This window comes from Heptranchias perlo, chromosome 24 (genome assembly GCF_035084215.1).
Source record: "Heptranchias perlo isolate sHepPer1 chromosome 24, sHepPer1.hap1, whole genome shotgun sequence".
Taxonomy (NCBI): Eukaryota; Metazoa; Chordata; class Chondrichthyes; order Hexanchiformes; family Hexanchidae; genus Heptranchias; species Heptranchias perlo.
The window spans coordinates 42,117,673-42,136,825 of NC_090348.1; the positions used below are offsets into that span (position 1 = coordinate 42,117,673).

Sequence of the window (19,153 nt, forward strand, 5' to 3'; positions counted from 1 at the left end):
TTTAAGACAATCCTTAAAAACCTACCTCTTTGACCAAGCTTTTGGTTACCTGGACTAATATCTCCTGGGTGTCAATTTGTGTCTGATTACGCTCCTGTGAAGCGCCTTCGGGTGTTACGCTTGGTGAAAGGCACCATATAAATAAATGCAAGGTGTTGTTGGCATCTCTTGACTTGCACAAAGTAGATTTAAAGCGGCCTCTCACAAATTCCAGGGTCCGGTGTGCACATGTTAACAGATGTTAATGTGTAATTAATACGAGTTAATTACATTATAAATCGTCAATCAGAGCCAGAGAATGGCAATTTACACGGACAAACAGAAGGAGAACTTCTAGGCCACAAGAACGCCCAGGATGTCAGTCGTACAGTACAGCCAACCCTAAACAATAATTAACTTGCCCACAGAGCAAAACCACATTCATTATAATCTTCCCTGACACACTGTGACTGTGGTACAACCTGCCTCGTTTACAGCTCCATCACTCAGAGAACCTCGGACAACCACAGCGTCGAAAGAGCCTTTTTACTGCCCCTCTTCCCCTTGATACAGCGGTGAGTTCAGACCGATTCAGACCGACTGCAGAGCTCCAATTGCTGTTGCATCTGAGATCAGCGAGCTCAACGCACACCAGGGATCGAAGCGAGGACCTGCATGGTTTAGCTGGCAGCGAGTTTCACCAACTGAGCCCTCAGGGGAAGTTCTATGGTCTAATGACTTATGCGAAGGAATAGCGAGCCATGTGGCCAAGTTTGATGATGATACCAAAGTTAGGTGGCACTGTAAATAGTGTGGATGGGAGCAAAAAGTTGCAAAGGGACATTGATAGATTAAGTGAGTGGGCAAAACTGTGGCAGATGGAGTTCGATGTGGGGGAGCGTAAGGTCATCCACTTTGGACTAAAGAAAGAGAGATCAGAGCACTTTCTAAATGGTGAGAAGCGAGGAACTGTGGAGGAGCAGAGAGATTTAGGGGTCCAAGTACAGAAATCACTAAAAGCAAGTGGACAGGTACAAAAAATAATTATAAAGGCGAATGGAATGTTGGCCTTTATCTCAAGGTGGACTGGAATACAAAGGTGGAAGTTATGCTACAGATGTATAAAGTTCTGGTTCGATCACATCTGGAGTACTGCGTTCAGTTCTGGGCACCAAACCTCAGAAAGGATATATTGGCCTTGGAGGGGATGCAGCGCAGATTCACCAGAATGATACCGGGGCTAAAAGATTTAAATTATGAGGACTGGTTGCATGGACTAGATTTGTATGGCCTTGAGTGCAGAAGATTAAGGGGTGATCTAATGGAAGTGTTTGTGATGATTAAAGGATTTGATAGGGTGGAGATGGAGAAACAATTTTCTGTTGTGGGGGAGTCTAGAACAAAGGGGCATAACCTTGAAATTAGAGCTAGGTCCTTGAGAAGTGATGTCAGGAAGCACTTCTTCACACAAAGGGGAGTGGAAATCTGGAACTCTCTCCCCACAAAAAGCTGTTGAGGCTGGGGGTCAATTGAAAATTTCAAAACCGTGATTGATAGATTTTTGTGAGGCAAGGGATTAAGGTTTTGGGAGCAAGGCGGGTAGATGGAGTTGAGATACAGATCAATTATGATCTAATTGGACGGCAAAACAGGCTCGAGGGGCTGAATGGCCTCCTCCTGCTCCTATGTTCCTTGAAGGGCAACCCTTGCCCACCGAACTACTGCTTTTTTCTTTTAAATCGGCCTGTGGCGGGGTTCCTGAGGGGAAATCAACAAGTGATAAAAGTCGGAAGTTTGGCAGTCTGAAGTCACCTGCTGTTTGATTGAACAGTTAGGTGTCACATTTATTATGAATAAGGTGTTGGAATTGCCTGGAGACATCTGTTTATTTTTACACTTTCATTTCGCACAAGTTCAGTGAAGGTTGCATCTCCATGGTATCGTGTGACATTCAGGTACAAGGAGATGATCTTTCTTCCCTGTAAGTGTCTGAATGCTTTTACGTCAAGGTAAGGACTGAGGACTGGATCATTTCCCCCAACTTTCTACCCATTGTCAGCAACAACAACCCGAGGTTAAAAAAAAATGACACACCACACGCGTGATATCAAGCTCGCACTCTCGCCTTCTCCCACCTGCCCCCATTCCCCACCTTGCATTACTCACGTTGTACAGCGATAAACTAACTGAGATGATCAAATATTCTCAGGGACACTTTGGTTCCTGTGCTGCTGGGGTTGGGGGAGAGGGAGGGAATGAATATTCCCTGACGTGTGCTACATGCGAGCATGAAATCGTCCCTTCTGTACCTTCTATTAGAATCATACACACACAAGGCCATTCGGCCCATCATGCCTGTGCCAGCTCTCTGAAAGAGCTATCAATTAGTCCCACTACCCTGCTCTTTCCCCCGAGCCCTGCAAATGTTTCCTTTTTAAGTGTTTATCCAATTCCTTTTTTGAAAGTTACTAATTAATCGGCCTCCACCACCTTTTCAGTGCATTCCAGATCATAACAACTTACCAAGTAAAAAAAAATTCTCCTCATCTCCCCCATCCTCCTCCTCCTCCCCTCCCCCCCCCCACCCCACCATTAGCTCATTGTACACCCAAATTATAACTAAACACAGCTTTAACTCCTCATCAACAAACTAATCACAGTGCACGGTCATTAAAAACAATCACAGATTACTGGTTCGGCCTCAGCTGGAGTATTGTGGTGAATTCTGGGCACCAATCTTCAGGAAGGATGTCAAGGCCTTCGAGAGGGTGCAGAGGAGATTTACTAGAATGGTACCAGGGATGAAAGACGCGGAAAGACTGGAGAAACTGAGGTTGTTCTCCTTAGGGCAGAGAAGGTTAAAGGGAGATTTGATAGAGGTGTTCAAAATTATGAGGGGTTTTGATAGAGTAAATAAGGAGAAACTGTTTCCAGTGGCAGAAGGGTCGGTAATCAGAGGACACAGATTTAAGGTGACTGGCGAAAGAACCAGAGGCAACATGAGGAAAACATTTTTTGCACAGTGAGTTGTTATGATCTGGAAGGCTGGTGAAAGCAGACTGAATAATAACTTTCAAAAGGAAATTGGATTAATACTTGAAGGGGGAAAATTTGCAGGGCTATGGGGAAAAAGCAGAGGAGTGGGACTAATTGGGTAGCTCTTTCAAAGAGCCGGCACGGGCATGATGGGCCAAATGGCCTCCTTCTGTGCTGTATCATTCTATGATTCTAAGATACAAAGAATCCTCGTTGTAAACTCTCTGGCTGCAGCTCTGTTGAGATCGAGTTTGAAGGGGTGAATCCGCGATACTGTGCTCCCAGTGTGGAGCCTCTTCCCCAAGGGAGCACAGTCACCCGTCCAATCTCCACGGGACGAACCCCAGTCAGAAGAATGACCTCATCTGGCCCCAAAACTACAGGCTAGAAATTACTGTCGGCGATGTTACTGTGCAAACATCCGATGTGCTCCTGTCGCAGCCCTTCCAGGGGTGTCAGTCTGTTTTAAACGTGACGTAGGAAGGAACGTAGGAGCATAGCAAAAGGACGAGGCCATTCAGCCCCTCGAGCATGTTCCACCGCCATTCCATTAGGTCATGGCTGATCTGTATCTTAACTCCATCGACCTGCCTTGGTTCCGTAACCCTTGATACCCTTACTGAGTGTGACGAAGTTGATCCATACCAGGATTCAGCTCAAGGCTGTAATCTAAATTCTGTGTTAGGATGATGCTTATCAACCATTTGAACTGTGGTTTTGCTATTATGGCAGTTATATGACTCGCTCAACTCGACCAAAAACTCTCTCCCAAATATCTAATTTCCTCTGCAGAATTTATTCTTCCTTTCTCTTTCTTCCACCTCCTGTCTGTTTCCTTCATCCCTCTATTGCAGCTCTCTCTCACTTTTCAAAGAATCTTACAGCACAGGAGGCCATTTGGCCCATTTTGCCTCTGCCGACTATTGGAAAGAGCTATCCAATTCGTCCCACAACCCTGCTCTTTCCCCATAGCCGTGCAAATATTTTCCCTTCAAATATTTATCTAATTCCCTTTTGAAAGTTACTATTGAATCATCTTCCACCACCCTTTCAGGCAGTGCATTCCAGATCATAACTGCTCACTGCATTAAAAAAAAACTCCTCATCTCACCTCTGGTTCTTTTGCCAGTTACTTTTCTCTCTCTCCCATTTCTCTTTGCACCCATCTCTCTCCTACATCGCTGCATCTCCCCAACTCCCATTCTCCCTCTTCACCCTCCTCTTTTAGAATCGTGGGAATCGCAGCACAGAAGGAGGCCACTGTTAGATGTATAAATGGTAAGAGGGACAGAACCCGTGTTGCAGGCCTTTCAAGGAGGCCGGACCCGAACCGCCTGCTTGTTCCTGCTTCCAGCGTCCGCTTACCTCCAGCTCTCGGAGAACAGGGTGGTCTTCAATTCCCGGGAAGAGAACTCGCATGGTGTAAGTCCGGTAATCGAGGAAGGGGATCCCCGTACCATCCAAATCGCTGGTCAGCTCGTTGATGTCCGTCTGAAGCTCTGCAAAGGCTGCCAAGGAACAGTATCGCAGAATCAAAAGGGCTCGGCAAGTCACAGGGTGACCCTATTAATTACGCAGCCATTAGCAAAATGAACACAACAATTATACGTGCTGATCGGATAACGATTGTTTGTCCACTCAAAGGAAATAGAAATTATTGGGGTTTTTTTAGTCTCACCCCTCAGGATCTTACAAACTGACACCTGTGCCAAAGGTGATGAATATTAAGAAGCGCAGTGTCTTGTTCTACCCGATTTGGTATAATTTTAGAGGGGGTGCAAGAACAGAGAGACCTGGGGGTTTAATCGTTGAAGGTGGCAGGACAAGTTGAGAAGGCTGTCAAAAAAGCATACAGGATCCATGGCTTTATAAATTGAGGCATTGAGTCAGAAAGCAAAGAAATCATGCTAAACCTTTATAAAACATGGTAAGGCCCACACTTTAGGAAGGACGTCAAGGCCTTGGAGAGGGTACAGAGGAGATTTACCAGAATGGTACCAGGGATGAGGGAGATCAGTTATGTGGAGAAACTGGAATTGTTCTCTAAATTACGAGGGGTTTTGAGAGACTAAATATTGACAAACTGTTTCCACTGGCAGGAGAGTTGGCAATCAGGGGACACAGATTTCAGGTAATTGACAAATGAACCAGAGGGGAGATGAGTAAAAAAAAAAATTACGCAACGAGTTGTTAAGATCTGGAACGCATAGGTTGGTGGAAGCAGATTCAATGGTAACTTTCAAAAGGGAAATGGATAAATATTTGAAGGGGAATAATTTGCAGGGCTATGGGGAAAGAGCAGGTGAGTGGGGCTAATTGGGTAGCTCTTTCAAAGAGCCGGCACAGGCACGATGGGCCGAATGGCTTCCTTCCGTGCTGGATCATTCTATGATTCTATCATCTTCATTGACAGATTTAGCTGATTCTTCTTCCATTGCAATAAGTAGGTTTTGTCAAAATGCACCAAGACTAATACTGCGCTTCTTTCGTCATCCCCTTGATTCCCAAGGACACAAGAAAGCATGAAATGAAACACAGCTGTTTGGCCCATCAAGCTCATTCCTCCCCACAGTCCGTGTACAATCCACTCCATTTTGGGCTTTACCCACCCGTTATATCTCATGTGGAATGTTTCTGCTGAGTTTCTCCTTGCCTTCGCAAAGGTAAAATCAATCAATATTCCTATTATCTACCTGCATCATACATTCTTGGTTAAGTTGCCATCTTGGGCATGGCGTTTCCAAGGTCACAACCTGTCACAAACCATCATACTCCTCACAGGATTCTGTCATCTCCATCTGTGTTTATTTTAATCCCCATAACCCCACAGACAGTCTCACTTATACACACCTGAAATTCTTGATGCAATGGCCTGCTTGCGACACCTGGTAGAGCCCCCCCCCACCTTGCTCGTCTTCGAAATAGTGGCCATGGGATCTTTTACATCCACACGAGAGAGCAGACGGGGCCTCGGTTTAACGTCTCATCCAAAAGACGGCACCTCCGACAGTGCAGCACTCACTCGGGTACTGCACCAGGGAGTGCCAGTCTCGATTAACGTGCTCAAGTCTCTGGGGAGTGGGAGTTGAACCCACAACCCTCTGACTCAGAGGCTCGAGAGTCAAATAGGAAGAGCTTTCTTGGGCTTAATGGCTTTGTTCCTCATCCTAAGAATTCTGAGGCTCTAATAAAACATGAAAGGGTCTTGTTTTTAATTAGTTTACAACCAGCTGTGTGATGGACCATCTACGGAGAGTAGCGAACAGCCATGCTGATTGCGTTCTTGTGTGCTGAAAGGACACTGCAAAAAGCTTTGACTGAAGGTTAAGGAAGCAGCTCAATTTACCTTCTTTACATTCCAGGGCTACCCGTGACTCCAGGTTATCCATCTGCATCTGCAATCTCTTCAGCGTTAAGTCACTCTCCCGAGACTTCCTCTTGTAGGCGATCAGTACCACAATAATGAAGATGATGAGGAGACCCCCAGCCGCTCCGATGCTGATGATGGCAGGGAAACTCAGTGGGCTGTCCGGGAAAATGTGCACGGTGCCGGGGGAATACTCCAGGCCTCCAACCCGCGCCTGAAAAAAGAAAAAGTCAGATCATTATCACTCATAAAGGTGGGCTGAGGATAGGCTTGTCTCAATGGATGGGCGGGAGGGCGGTGAAACGAAAGCTGTGTGCAAGTGTATGATTGTCGTTGGATTCTGTAATAACGAGATAGGTAAATAGATGGAGGTCGAAAGGCAGACGGAGAGAAAGATAGACAGACAAGTAGATTAGACAAAAAGAAACTTGATGGACAGACCGACAACAGAAATCTAGATAAGGTTGAGGCGAATCGTTGGAGGTGAGATGCAGGAGGCTCGTGTGGAGCATAAACACCAGCACAGGCAAGTTGGGCCAAATGGCCAGTTTCTGTGCTGTAAATCCTATTGAGGGAGAAAGGAGTAGAGGGATATGCTGATGGGACGAGATTACATAGAATGTACAGCACAAAAACAGGCCATTCGGCCCAACTGGTCCATGCCGCCAATTATGCTCCACACAAGAATCCTCCCACCCTACTTCATCTAATCCTGTTCACCCTAATGAGGCTTGAATGGAGCTACAGTGATGTAGTAGTGTGAGGAGGCACCTCTGAGCATTCAGAGTAAATTAAGTGCTTTTTTTTAGATTCATTATTTCGTTTCCATGAATGCTAAATACATTGAGTTGATGTCCTTTCACCAAACCAAAATTGAAATGGGTGGGAGGAGGCTCGTGTGGAGCATAAACACCGGCACAGACCAGTTGGGCCGAGTGGCCTATTTCTGTGCTGTAATTTCGACGTAATTCTATGAATGGTATAGATGCATTGAAGGGGAAGCTGGATAAGTACATGAAGGAGAAAGGAATGGAAGGATATGCTGATAGGGTTAGATGAAGGGGGGTGGGAGGAGGCTCTTGCGGAGCATGAACACCGGCACAGACCAGGTGGGCCGAATGGCCTATTTTTTGTGCTGTAAATTCTGTGTAAATTAAAATATACACATATGAAAACAGCCAGACAGATAGACCTAGACAGCTGGATCCAGATAGATAGAAAGATCCAAACAGTTCACCACTCTGACAATGTATAGAGATAGGTGGATGATGATTGCAATGATTGATGGTCAGATAAACAGCCAGAGACAAAGTGGTTAGATTTATTTTTACTGACTGGGGCCCTGGGGTTAAATGCCATCAATTACAGGACATTAAAGGCAGCATTTACAGTGATATAATATGATAAATACATTCAATGCTAATTATTTATACAATGGCGTAATTCAAGAAACATTATTAGCCACGGCAGGGTTTTATTACATTTTATACAATGATGGAGTGAAGCTCTTCCAGCCAACAGTTCAGTTTATTGTGTACTACTTCCCCCAAACCCTTCAACATTGAAAAAAATCACAGAATTACATCGAATTTACAGCACAGAAACAGGCCATTCAGCCCAACTGGTCTGTGCTGGTGTTCATGCTCCACACGAGCCTCCTCCCACCCCTCTTCAACTAACCCGATCAGCATAACCTTCTATTCCTTTCTCCCTCATGTACTTATCCAGCTTCCCCTTAAATGCTTCTACGTTAATCGCCTCAACTGCTCCATGTGGTAGCAAGTTCCACATTCTAACCGCTCTCTGGTAAAGAAGTATCTCCTGAATTCCCGATTGGATTTATTGATGACTATCTTATATTTATGACCCCGGGTTTTGGAGGTTTTAGCGAACACTGAAAGTGAAACGGTGCTGATAGTTGGAATAGGCCAGACCGGACCAGAGATGCTGACACCACCCGATCACCAGGTATGGCGCATGAATACCGCCAAACCAAAAAATTCAGTCTTTGCCTGCATGAACCCTACTCACCAGTACTCTGTGCCGTCCGGTAAGATTTGGAGACTCGCACAGGAGCTGAGTGTCCGACACTGTAACGGTGCACGGTTTCTCTCCGATCAGCACAGTGTAATTCAGCTTCATGTTACCGGCGGCAGCAGGAGGGATGAGATTCCGGCCCTGTGATTTGAAACAGAAAATAAAACAAGAAAGAAATGAGTTGGACAAGAATAAAACAACTGAGGCTGAAGTTCAAAATCTGGGGGTGCACCATCGTGTAGCATTCTGCGTCCTCCTTGCACTGAAATTAAGACTCAACATGTCAACTCCAATTCATTCTTTCCTTGGTACCTCCCACAGTCTTTCCTTCCTCCTACAATCTATAAGGTTTCAAAACCCAGGCTGGGTGTCACTTAACCCAGAAAATAATGTTCATCTTCTGTCCCTCTTTATTCAACACTGCTGGGGTTCTGAACTAAGGCCTTGAGCCTTTAACTCGGGCCCCTCTTACCTTCAGTATAATGGGCGACCCAGGTTTCAGTTCCAAAACTCCCGAGGTACTCAGAGGTTCAAACACAGGGTTCGGGTAATAGATGAAGTTCGTGTTGTTGTAGACCAGTAATGTCTGCACGTTGTCCAGGATAAATCCAAACTCATCGGGACGCTCCACGTTATCCGTCTGTTGGTTCTGACTGATGGCCAGGGAGGGGGCCTGGCAGATCATAGTGGTCGTATTCTGTACCTTGCATGCCTGGCAAAAAACAATAAGGACATCTTATTTCTTGCCTCTTAACTTTCGCCCTCTCAACACTGCACTGTCGATCGTAATTTCCTGGATGGCAGTAACTCTCAGCGACCCTACTGCGGTGTGCAACACTGTTTTGGTAAAATGACATACAATAGACTGGATTTTCCACAGGGGTGTGATTTCCACTGGAAGTGCAGTGTGGTGGGATTTCTACCCCCCAGTGTCCTGAGTAGTGATCCTATTACAATTTCTAGGTCAGTCTGATTTCCATCATTTTGGAGGGCTCCAAGCATTGGGAGTGTTTATTATTGGGAGGTCACCCATCTGGGGAGTGGGGAGTATTGCGGTCCTGCAGGATATAAAGGCCTGCAGCAGCTTAAAGGGACCACAACAACAAACTGAAAGTGACGTGATCCAGTACTCCGACTGAAGGTGACACAAGATTCACACCTTCTAGTGAAAGTGACACGAGATTCACACCTTTTAGTGAAAGTAACTTGAGATCCCCACCTCCTATCGTACATTCAGGAGTGGGAGTACCAGAGGCTGGACACCATGCACCTCAGCTGCTGCCTGACCTTCTGCTAAAATATGTATCACAACTTTATTGTACATCTTAATAATTCTGATCATTATTGAGATGTCCATTTTAGAAATGACACAGAAAGCTCCTCCCATAGGTTGCAAAGCTAAATATGGGTGGTCAACAAGAGTCCTTGATTTGGTGGGAATCTCCATGTGCCGTTGTGACAACATGGGGCTGGTTGATTTACTGTGGACCTGAATCTTTGCCACGTCTCCCACTGTGTGAATAAGGACAACAGCTTCGAAGCCATTTCGCCTTTCAGAATTAAAATTCATATCACTGCTGACAGATTACAATGTAAAACAATGATTAATCCACGTACAAGATGGAGTGGACCAGGGGACGTTCACTGCAGTAACATATTCTAAAAGTCCTGGGGAGGCTCTGCCATAAATCCAAAAATATTGGACTCTGTGGCAATAGACCCCAAAGAGTTCATTATATTTGATTTGTTATTTATAAATACGTTTGTTATTCTCCTGTGAGACTCATTAAGGCAGTGATGTCATGTACTGCATTTTAGAAGGCACAGTGCAAGTGGAGAGATTCTCTTGTCCTTCCTGTTTGCTTCAATGTCGGAGGTGCTGTCTTTCAGATGAGATGTTAAATCACGGCCCTGCTTGCCCTCTCAGGTGGACGTAAAAAATCCTACGCCACTATTTCGAAGAAGAGCAGGGGAGTTCTCCCCGGAGTCCTGGCCAATATTTATCCCTCAACCAACATCACGTTAAAAAAAAAGATTATCTGGTCGCCATCACATTGCTGTTTGTGGGACTTTGCTGAACGCAAATTGGCTGCCGCATTTCCGACATTACACTTCAAAAGTACTTCATTGGCCGTGAAGCGCTTTGGGTCATGATAGGCACTAGATAAATGCAAGTCTTTCTTTCTACAGTGTGAAGCTTGACTGGAATTGGTTCGGGACGTGACTTTATGCAAGTGTGTCGTTATACATCCTCTGATGCTTTGCATCATACACCCCACAAGGCACTGAATGGAAAAGTTATCAACCATTAATAAATGACCATAGAACAGAAAATAACGTGCATTTATATAGTGCCTTTCAACTAGTAAAACCTGCTAAGGTGCTTCACAGGAGTGATTATCGAACAAAATTTGACACCGAGCCACATAAAGAGATATTAGGACAGGTTGGTCACAGAGGTAGCTTTTAAGAAATGTCTTAAAAGAGGAGAGACAGGTCGAGAGGTCTCGGGAGGGAATTCCAGAACTCGGCAGGTGAAGGCACAGCCGCCAATGGTGCCGCGAATCTGGGATACGCAAGAGGCCGGAAATGGAGGAATGCAGAGATCTCGGAGGGTTGTATGAGGTTACAGAGATGGGGAGGGGCGAGACAATGGAGAGATTTGAAAGCAAGGAAGAGAATTTTAAAATCGAGGCGTTGCTGGACTGGGAGCCAAAGTAGGTCAGCAAGCACAGGGGTGATGGGTGAATGGGACTTGGTGCGAGTTAGGAGACGGGCAGCAGAGTTTTAATTGAGCTCAAGTTTACGGAGGGTGCAAGGTGAGAGGCCAGCCAGGAAAGCTCGGATTGTTGCTCCTGGTCTCTGTCCAATGCCCCCTGTTGGTAACTGTGGACACTGAGCGAAGGCAGAGGTGAACTTAGCTATAATGGTTATTCATGGTCATGGAGTCTGCTTTCACTTAATGTCGGTGGGGGGGGGGGTCAGAGGGTAAGAATGGCCAATCAGGACAGCAGAGGGGGGAATAAATTGAAGTACGGAGACTGTTGTCTGAAAGAAATCACTTGAACACCAAGAAAAGTAGTCAGTTGATGCCCAGCCAGATATTGAAGTAACATTGCCCGTCTTCACCCCTGCCTCAGCTCATCTGCTGTTGAAACCCTCATCCATGCCTTTGTTATCTCTGGACTTGACTATTCCAATGCTGTCCTCCCATCTTCCACCCTCCATGAACATGAGCTCATCCAAAACTCTGCTGCCCATATCCTAACTGGCACCAAGTCCCATTCTCCCATCATCCCTGTCTCGCTGGCCGACATCGCCTCCCAGTCCGGGAACGCCTCGATTTTAGAATTCTCATCTTTGTTTTCAAATCCCTCCATGGCCTCGCCCCTCCCGATCTCTGTAACCTCCTCCAGCCCAACAACCCTCCGAGATCTCCGCGCTCCTCCAATTCTCGCCTCTTGCGCATCCCTGATTTTAATCGCTCCACCATTGGCTGCCGAGGCCCTCAGCTCTGGAATTCCCTCCCGAAACCTCTTCGCCTCTCTCTCCTCCTTTGAGACGCTACTTAAAATCTACCCCTTTGTCCAAGCTTTTGGTCACCTGTGTGAGCATCTCCGCATGTGGCTCAGTGTCAAATTTTGTCTGATCAAGCTCCTGTGAAGCGCCTTGGGACGTTTTACTGCGTCAAAGGTGCTATATAAATGCAAGTTATTGTTGTTGTTGATTGGTGACTTGCTCCAACAGTTTCCATTGAGCTGTGAGGTGCACTGTGCTGCTCGTAATGGGCTCAACAACAGGAAATTAGTGCTCAAATCTTCACTGGAAAGAGGCGGTAATTTCAATGTAACAGGAGTGCTGTTTCATTCACCTCTACGGTGAGTGAATTAGGACATTGCCAGGTTTCCTGCTTCTAAATGGGACTTTAGATTATAAATAGATTCCACCATCTATTGATAATGATTGAACAGAAGTGAGTTACAATCTGGGACAAATGAGCAAGGAATTGGTTCCAATGCGAATGCAGCCAGGTGGTGCCTGGGCCATTTGCTTCCGGTTATGTTTCAGTTTCATTGCCCAACGACGCAATTATCCCGAAAATAAAGACGCTCTCTCCCAGCAGAGATTATAATGGGACGACTGGAACAGGTTAACAGTGCAGCAAAATGTGGGATGTTACACTCAGGAATATATGAAAACACAATCACGCCCAGGCACTGCATCTGCAATGTAGCTCAGACCAATCCATAAATGTCTGGGAGAGACTCGACACAGATACTAGATGTCAGGCCTGATATCAAACTGCATCAATCAGTGCAAACACAGAACTAATGAAATCTACTTAATACAACAAGGGGAGTTGGGCAGTGGCAGCTACCTTATTTTCAAGGGATAGTGCCGATTTCAACAGGACACAATCACACCTCAGTCTCCAACCAAAACTAACCCAGCCTCCAGTTCCCTCATGGCTCAGAGCGGAACTGAGCTATACCGACAAGGAAGGTCCAAGGTTTGATCTGTGCTGTGGGTATCTGGTCCCAGCCAATTCATTGAGATTAGCCGCAGTTGGCCTCAAAGCCCCTGCAGTTGACGGGGGAGGGGAAAGGTGGGGAAACGGGAAGGTTTCCCGCTCCCAATCGTTTTCCGGTGACTCCTCCAGGCAGCTGCGTGTGTCTCGAAGCCGGGCAACAGCTGGATCGAGCTCAGCTGTGATGGCCACCCAAGGTCGAGCAGCCGGCCAATATTCACTCTCCAGGTGTGTGGATAAAGAACAGCAATTTGGGCCAGGTTCTTGGAGGGCTGCTGGCAGATATGGAAGGCAATTTTAATAAGTCCATGAAAAAAAAGCAAACAAAGCACTGGGGTTAATTTCTAGAGGGATAGAATTGAAAAGCAGGGAAGTTATGTTAAACTTATACAGAACTGTGAACTTGTTATGTTAAACTTGTATAGAACTGTGAAAAGTTCCAGTCTCTAGATTATAAAAAGGATACAGAGGCACTGGAGAAGGTGCAAAAAAGATTTACTGGGATGATGCCAGAACTGAGAGGTTATACGTATCAGGAAAGATTGAACAGGCTGGAGCTCTTTTCTCTTTAAAAAAAAGAGAAAAGTGAGGGGTGACCTGATGGAGGTCTTGAAGTTTATGAAAGTCTTTGATTGGGTAGACGTGAAGAAGATATTTCCACTTGTGGAGGAGATCAGAACCAGGGGCCATAAATATAAGATCATCACTCATAAAAATGTAGGGAATTTCTTTTCTCAGCAAGCGGTTTGAATGTGGAACTCGCTACCGCATGTCGTTGAGGTGAATAGAATAGATGCATTTAAGGGAAAGCTAGATAAGCACATCAATTAGAAAGGAATAGAAGGATGTACTGATGGGGTTAGATGAGGAAGAGCGGGAGGAGGCTCGGTGGAGCATAAACACCGGCATGGACCAATTGGGCTGAATGGCCTGTTTCTGCGCTGTACGTTCAAAGTAATTTATGTCAGGTCAATAGAGTCCGCACTTTCAGCAGGAGGGGAGGGAATGAGGAAGATCAAGAGTGGTGCCCACCGAATACCCCGTGTGCAGTGATCACACAGATCTCACCTCACACCATTCTCTGTTGCGGTCGAGGCTTTCTCCTCCCACCCCCCAAACCCTCTCCCACCTCGTGCGGAAAGCAGAGAAAATCCCACCTCGCTGTGTCCTTAATTGACACAGAGGTGTCACCAGTTGGAGAAAGTATTTAGTGTGGGGGAGGAGGGGCCGAGAATTGAAAATGAAGGATAAAAAAAAAATTGTGCATTTAAATCCAGCCCAGAACAATGGGACTGAGATGAGGAAAAATTTCTTCACTCAGAGGGCTGTGAATCTTTGGAATTCTCTGCCGCAGAGGGCTGTGGATGCTGAGTCATTGAGTACACTCAAGACTGAGATCGATAGATTTTTGGACACCGAGGGAATCAAGGGTGTGGGCATAGCGCGGGAAAGTGGAGTTGAGGCAGAAGATCAGCCATGATACTGAATGATGGAGCCGACCTGAGGGGCCGAATGGCCTCCTCCTGCTCCTATTTCTGATGTTCCTCTGACTACCGGCTGCGAGGGGTCCCGTGTGAAACGAGGTCGGCAGTCTCAATCCTGTTCCCACAGCGGGCATAAAACCACAGCACAAAAACCACTCCGAATCTGGCACCAATTAGCAATCTCAACAGCAGCAGCAGCAGCAAGGCCACAGGATAGCAAGTGCGAAGAGTGTGCCACACTGGGGCAGTTGGGGGAGCTCTTTGGGTTGCGGCTCAGGAGGGAGCTCTGGACTGGAGCCAACCTCTCTCGACCTGACTTAGAAAATGTTTGCCTCTGGTATTGGGATGACAAGAAAGTGCTCCATTCCAGCACCAACATCCCTCATTCAGACGAGCACAAAAAAAATTGCCACAATAAACTCAGAAGATAACATGAAATATAAAAAAGGCCACATTACCCAATTTGAGACTGCTTTTTTTTTTATTAGAATTCAGTAGGAATGATTTGCAAAAATGGTTGCTGTAAATAAAGACAGCCAATTGATTTTTTTTTATAATATGTCTATTTTCTCAGATAAAATGTTCTGTACTTGATGATAATCGATCCATGCATGGTTCTGATTCAGGGCCAATAACAGGACTCTGCTTCCATTTACCTGCTGCTTCTGAGAACTCCACTGAAGAGAGCCATCAGGGGCCAAGAGCTGTACCTTTCAATTCTGCCAAATTTAAAATTGCTCTGTAATCTTAGAGGCCGTTTACAACCAATTTGGGAAATTGTGTGATGGTCATCTTCAGCCGCTCGATACCTTAGCAGCATTAGTTTCAGCCAATTACCTCTGTACGCTGCCCGCTCTTGAAATTCTCTCAGGAATTGGTAGGTCTCTCAGGCAACAGTCCAGCAGTTTTCATCGAATGATCCAGCAGAGAAGGCGGCCAGTTGGTCCACATGCCTGTACTGACTCTTTGGAATAGCTGATCAAATTAGTCCCTCTCACCTGCCCTTGCTTATTCTCCAGGGTCCTGGCCAATATTTATCTTTCAACCAACATCATGAACACAGATTGTGGAAGCTTGCTGTGTGCAAATTGGCTGCTGCGTTTCCTACATGACAACAGTGATTACATTTCAAAAGTACTTCATTGGCTGTAAAGCGCTTTGGGACGTCCTGAGGACATGAAAGTGCTGTATAAATTCAAGTGCTTTCTTTCTTGTTTTTTTCTCCTGATTGTTCGTGATGGTGTCGGTTTCTGGGACAACCCGATACCTTGCCCAAGGGTTATTCTTCATGTGTGAGCCTAGGCAGTGAGTCTTGGCAGGCGATTCCTCTGACGTTGGCATCACAGCTCAACCCATTCCACGATGCTCACACGTACCTTCTTCCCAGCACGGGCTCACCCAATGGCGGTTGGAAGTGGTCACAGACAGGGAAGGCCAGTGGAAAAGTCTCCTGGCTCCATTTAACTGCCTCTCCCCTCCAAGCAGAAGAGTTAAAATTCCCCAATTTGCTTTTGTATTTATTCTGACGTTAACCCATCCCTCTTTGGCTCCACTACCGTGTCCACCTGACCAGAATCTTGTCCCAACATCTGTTTGAAAATCTCAATCATATCATCTCAAAGTCCACGCTGCTCAAATGCAAAATGCCGCAGTTCCTTTGAGCCTTCCCCAGATATCCCCTGCCATCTAAGGTGACCAAAACTGGACACCGTTTTCTAGACTTGGCCATATTAAGGCCTTGGAAAAGCTGACTGTCGTGACCAATTAAACAAAAACCTCCGCTGATGCCCCGAGCTGAAATCAGCTGACTGAACCCCAGTCACTATCAGTTTGCTCCATTCAGAAACTGTTAGCCATCGATTCTTTGTTCTTGCACGAAAACCTTTTATAAAACACACAGCCCGAAATCTGACTATCCAACTGGTACTGGTTATGTATTTGACAAAGCGCGTGGAAAACATATTTCAGCAACTAAAAAGAAAGACTTGCATTTGTATAGTGACTTTCACAACCGCAGGACACCCTAAAGTGTTTTACAACCAATGAAGTACTTTGAAATGTATTCACAATTGTAATGTCGGAAACACGGCAGCCAATTTCCATACAGTAAGGTCCCTCAAGCAGCAATGAGATAATAACAAGATAATCTGTTTTTAGTGATGTTGATTGAGGGCTAAATATTGACCAGGCACCGGGGAGAACATCCCTTCTCTTCTTCAAAATAGTGCCATGGAATCTTTTACGTCCACCTGAGTTGGTTTAAAGTCTCATCCGAAGGACAGCACCTCAGATAAGGCAGTATTCCCTCAATACTGCACTGGGAGTGTCAGCCTAGATTTTTGTGCTCAAGTCTCTGGAGTGGGACGACAGAACCATGACCTTCTGACTCAGAGGTGAGAGCGCGACTCACTGAGCCACAGTTGACACCTGCAATTGATGACAAGGCAGCAAGTAACGATTCCAGACATGATGATCGACTCTGTGCTTCATGCAATTACAACCATATATGTTACACCTGCACTGATGGCTTCATATTCACTGCCCACATGTTCCCAGGGACTCTGTCCTTCAGAGAGGATCGCAGAGTTGCATCGCTACTCCGCACATAACACATTAGGTTTAATGACTCCACAGAGGAGGTGTGATAAATACCTGTTTATGTTTACATCAGACCACTCCATCCCCACCCCCAATTATCCCAATACGTACATTGATCGTTTCCACGTCACTGTGCTTGGCCCGGATTTTAGGATTCTGGATGATGTCCAGGTTTGTTCCCCATACCATCACAGGTGTGCTCCCACTGAGAAAAAGGAAAAAAAACTTCTTAAAATCTACCGTTAACACACAAAACAGGTCATTTTAGAAAAATGTGTTTTAATTCATTCTTGGGATATGTTGACATTTATTGCCTTTCCCTGGTTGTTAATTGTGTCCATATGATGTACAGCAATTAATGTTAATTGTATTCAGGTGGTGCGTATCAATTGGGGACTCTCTTGTATCCATTGATATGAGAGTTTATCTTGGGGTTGCACAGTGGGTGATGTTGATCTCTGTGAATAAAGGCTTGGAACCAACTGAAGACCAGGCTCCAGTACTCTGTCCTTCACCACCTGGCCATCCAATTTATTACACTAGTTGCCCTTGGGAATCACAGAAAGGTTACATCACGGAAGAAGGCCATATGGCCTGTCGAGTCCGTGCCGGCTCTATGCAAGAGCAATCCAGCCAGTATATATTTATTAGCTTTAAGTCCCACGTTTTGTCCTCGATCAGAAGGGAGGACGGTGGCCTGATCCCAGGCCTCTTGTCTCTGCTGCTGTTGGACCCATCACTAGAAGCAATGGTGTACAATCAGCACCAGGTTGGTCACAAGAATCAGAGCACAGAAGGAGGCCATGCGGCTCATCGTGCCTGTGCCGGCTCTTTGAAAGAGCTTTCCAATTCTTCCCGCTCCCCTGCTCTTTCCTCATAGCCCTGCAAATTTTTCCCTAAGTACATATCCAATTCTCTTTTAAAAGTTACGATTGAATCTGCTTCCACCACCCTTTCAGGCAGCGCATTCCAGATCGTAACTCGCTGCCTAAAAAACGTTGTCCTCATCTCCCCTCAGGATCTTTTGCCGATTATCTTAAATCCCATGCTTCCCCCATCACGGTGCGTCCCATGCCTCTCCCATCACGACAAGTCCTATAGATTGTTTTCTTCTGTGGAGAAGTGCCTGATCCTCTTTGCAACAGCTCAGGATGGGATGTCTGAAACCCAGCGCTCACTATGTCCCCCAGGTACCGACCAATGTCTCGTCATCAGACTCATGGCCCCCTTCGGTTCTTTTTTAAGAAGTCTTTTTTTAAACTCTCATTTTTCGGACTTCCACGTCTCAGACTACTTTCAGAGTTGAGTCCTCGCTCTCTATGTCTCAGAATGTGTTTTCTCTTAACCAGATATCGAGGTACATTCATAGCGAGCGCAGGGAATGAACAAAGATCCCTCTTCAATTTATTTCAGCTATTGACTTGATCACATGATCCTCTTTGTCGTTTGAAGGTGACAGAATAACATTACATTAGGCTTAGGCTTTAATTGTCAAACAAATGTATTAAACATGTTGCAGTATTCCTGACAGTGAACGTCCCCCCAACCCCGACCAAGTAACATGGTGCTTGGGCTGTAACTGTCTATGAAACGTTGGCGAAAAGCACCTGCCCAGACACAGAACATAGAAATTACTTTAGCGAAGATCACAAAAAAATGCTTAATTTGCTCCCATTCCATTTCTACGTGTTTGGTATTTACACGTGTTAACCCATTTATTTTTGAACTTCACTGGTCAAAATTTACACCCTTACATAACCATTTGGTTTTATATCATGCTTTTAACATTAAAAAAAGTCCCAAAAAGCTTCACAGCGGCCCAAGAACAAAATACATGCCAAGCTAAAGAAGTAGATATTAGGAGGGGTGATCAAAAGCTCAGTTGAAGAAGTGGGTTTTAAAGAGGGTCTTAAAAAGGAAAAAAAGGACAGGGAGAGAGGTGCAATGGTTCAAGGGAGGGAATTCCACAGCATGGGGCCTGGCAGAGGGTGGTGGAGGCAGATTCAATTGTGGCCTTCAAAAGGGAACTGGATAAGTACTTGAAAGAAAAAAAATTGCAGAGCAATGGGGATAGGGCGGGGGAGTAGGATCAGCTGGATTGCTCTTGCATCGAGTCGGCATGGA

General features: G+C 45.7%; 1 protein-coding gene across 4 annotated transcripts in view; it reads right to left on the reverse strand.

Moving 5' to 3' along the window:
• plxna4 (plexin A4) overlaps nt 1–19,153 on the reverse strand; it is a 552,119-nt gene that overhangs the window by 73,512 nt on the left and 459,454 nt on the right. For 3 of the 4 annotated variants that reach the window (XM_068005167.1, XM_068005168.1, XM_068005169.1), the window contains exons 17-21: nt 17,141–17,234; nt 8,892–9,131; nt 8,414–8,560; nt 6,362–6,596; nt 4,381–4,523 (exon numbers count right to left, since the gene is read on the reverse strand). In XM_068005167.1, coding sequence (XP_067861268.1) covers nt 4,381–4,523; nt 6,362–6,596; nt 8,414–8,560; nt 8,892–9,131; nt 17,141–17,234 — 859 coding nt within the window. Of the gene's footprint in view, nt 1–4,380; nt 4,524–6,361; nt 6,597–8,413; nt 8,561–8,891; nt 9,132–16,515; nt 16,859–17,140; nt 17,235–19,153 lie in introns of those variants that run through there. The other variant, XM_068005170.1, reaches the window with a different exon arrangement.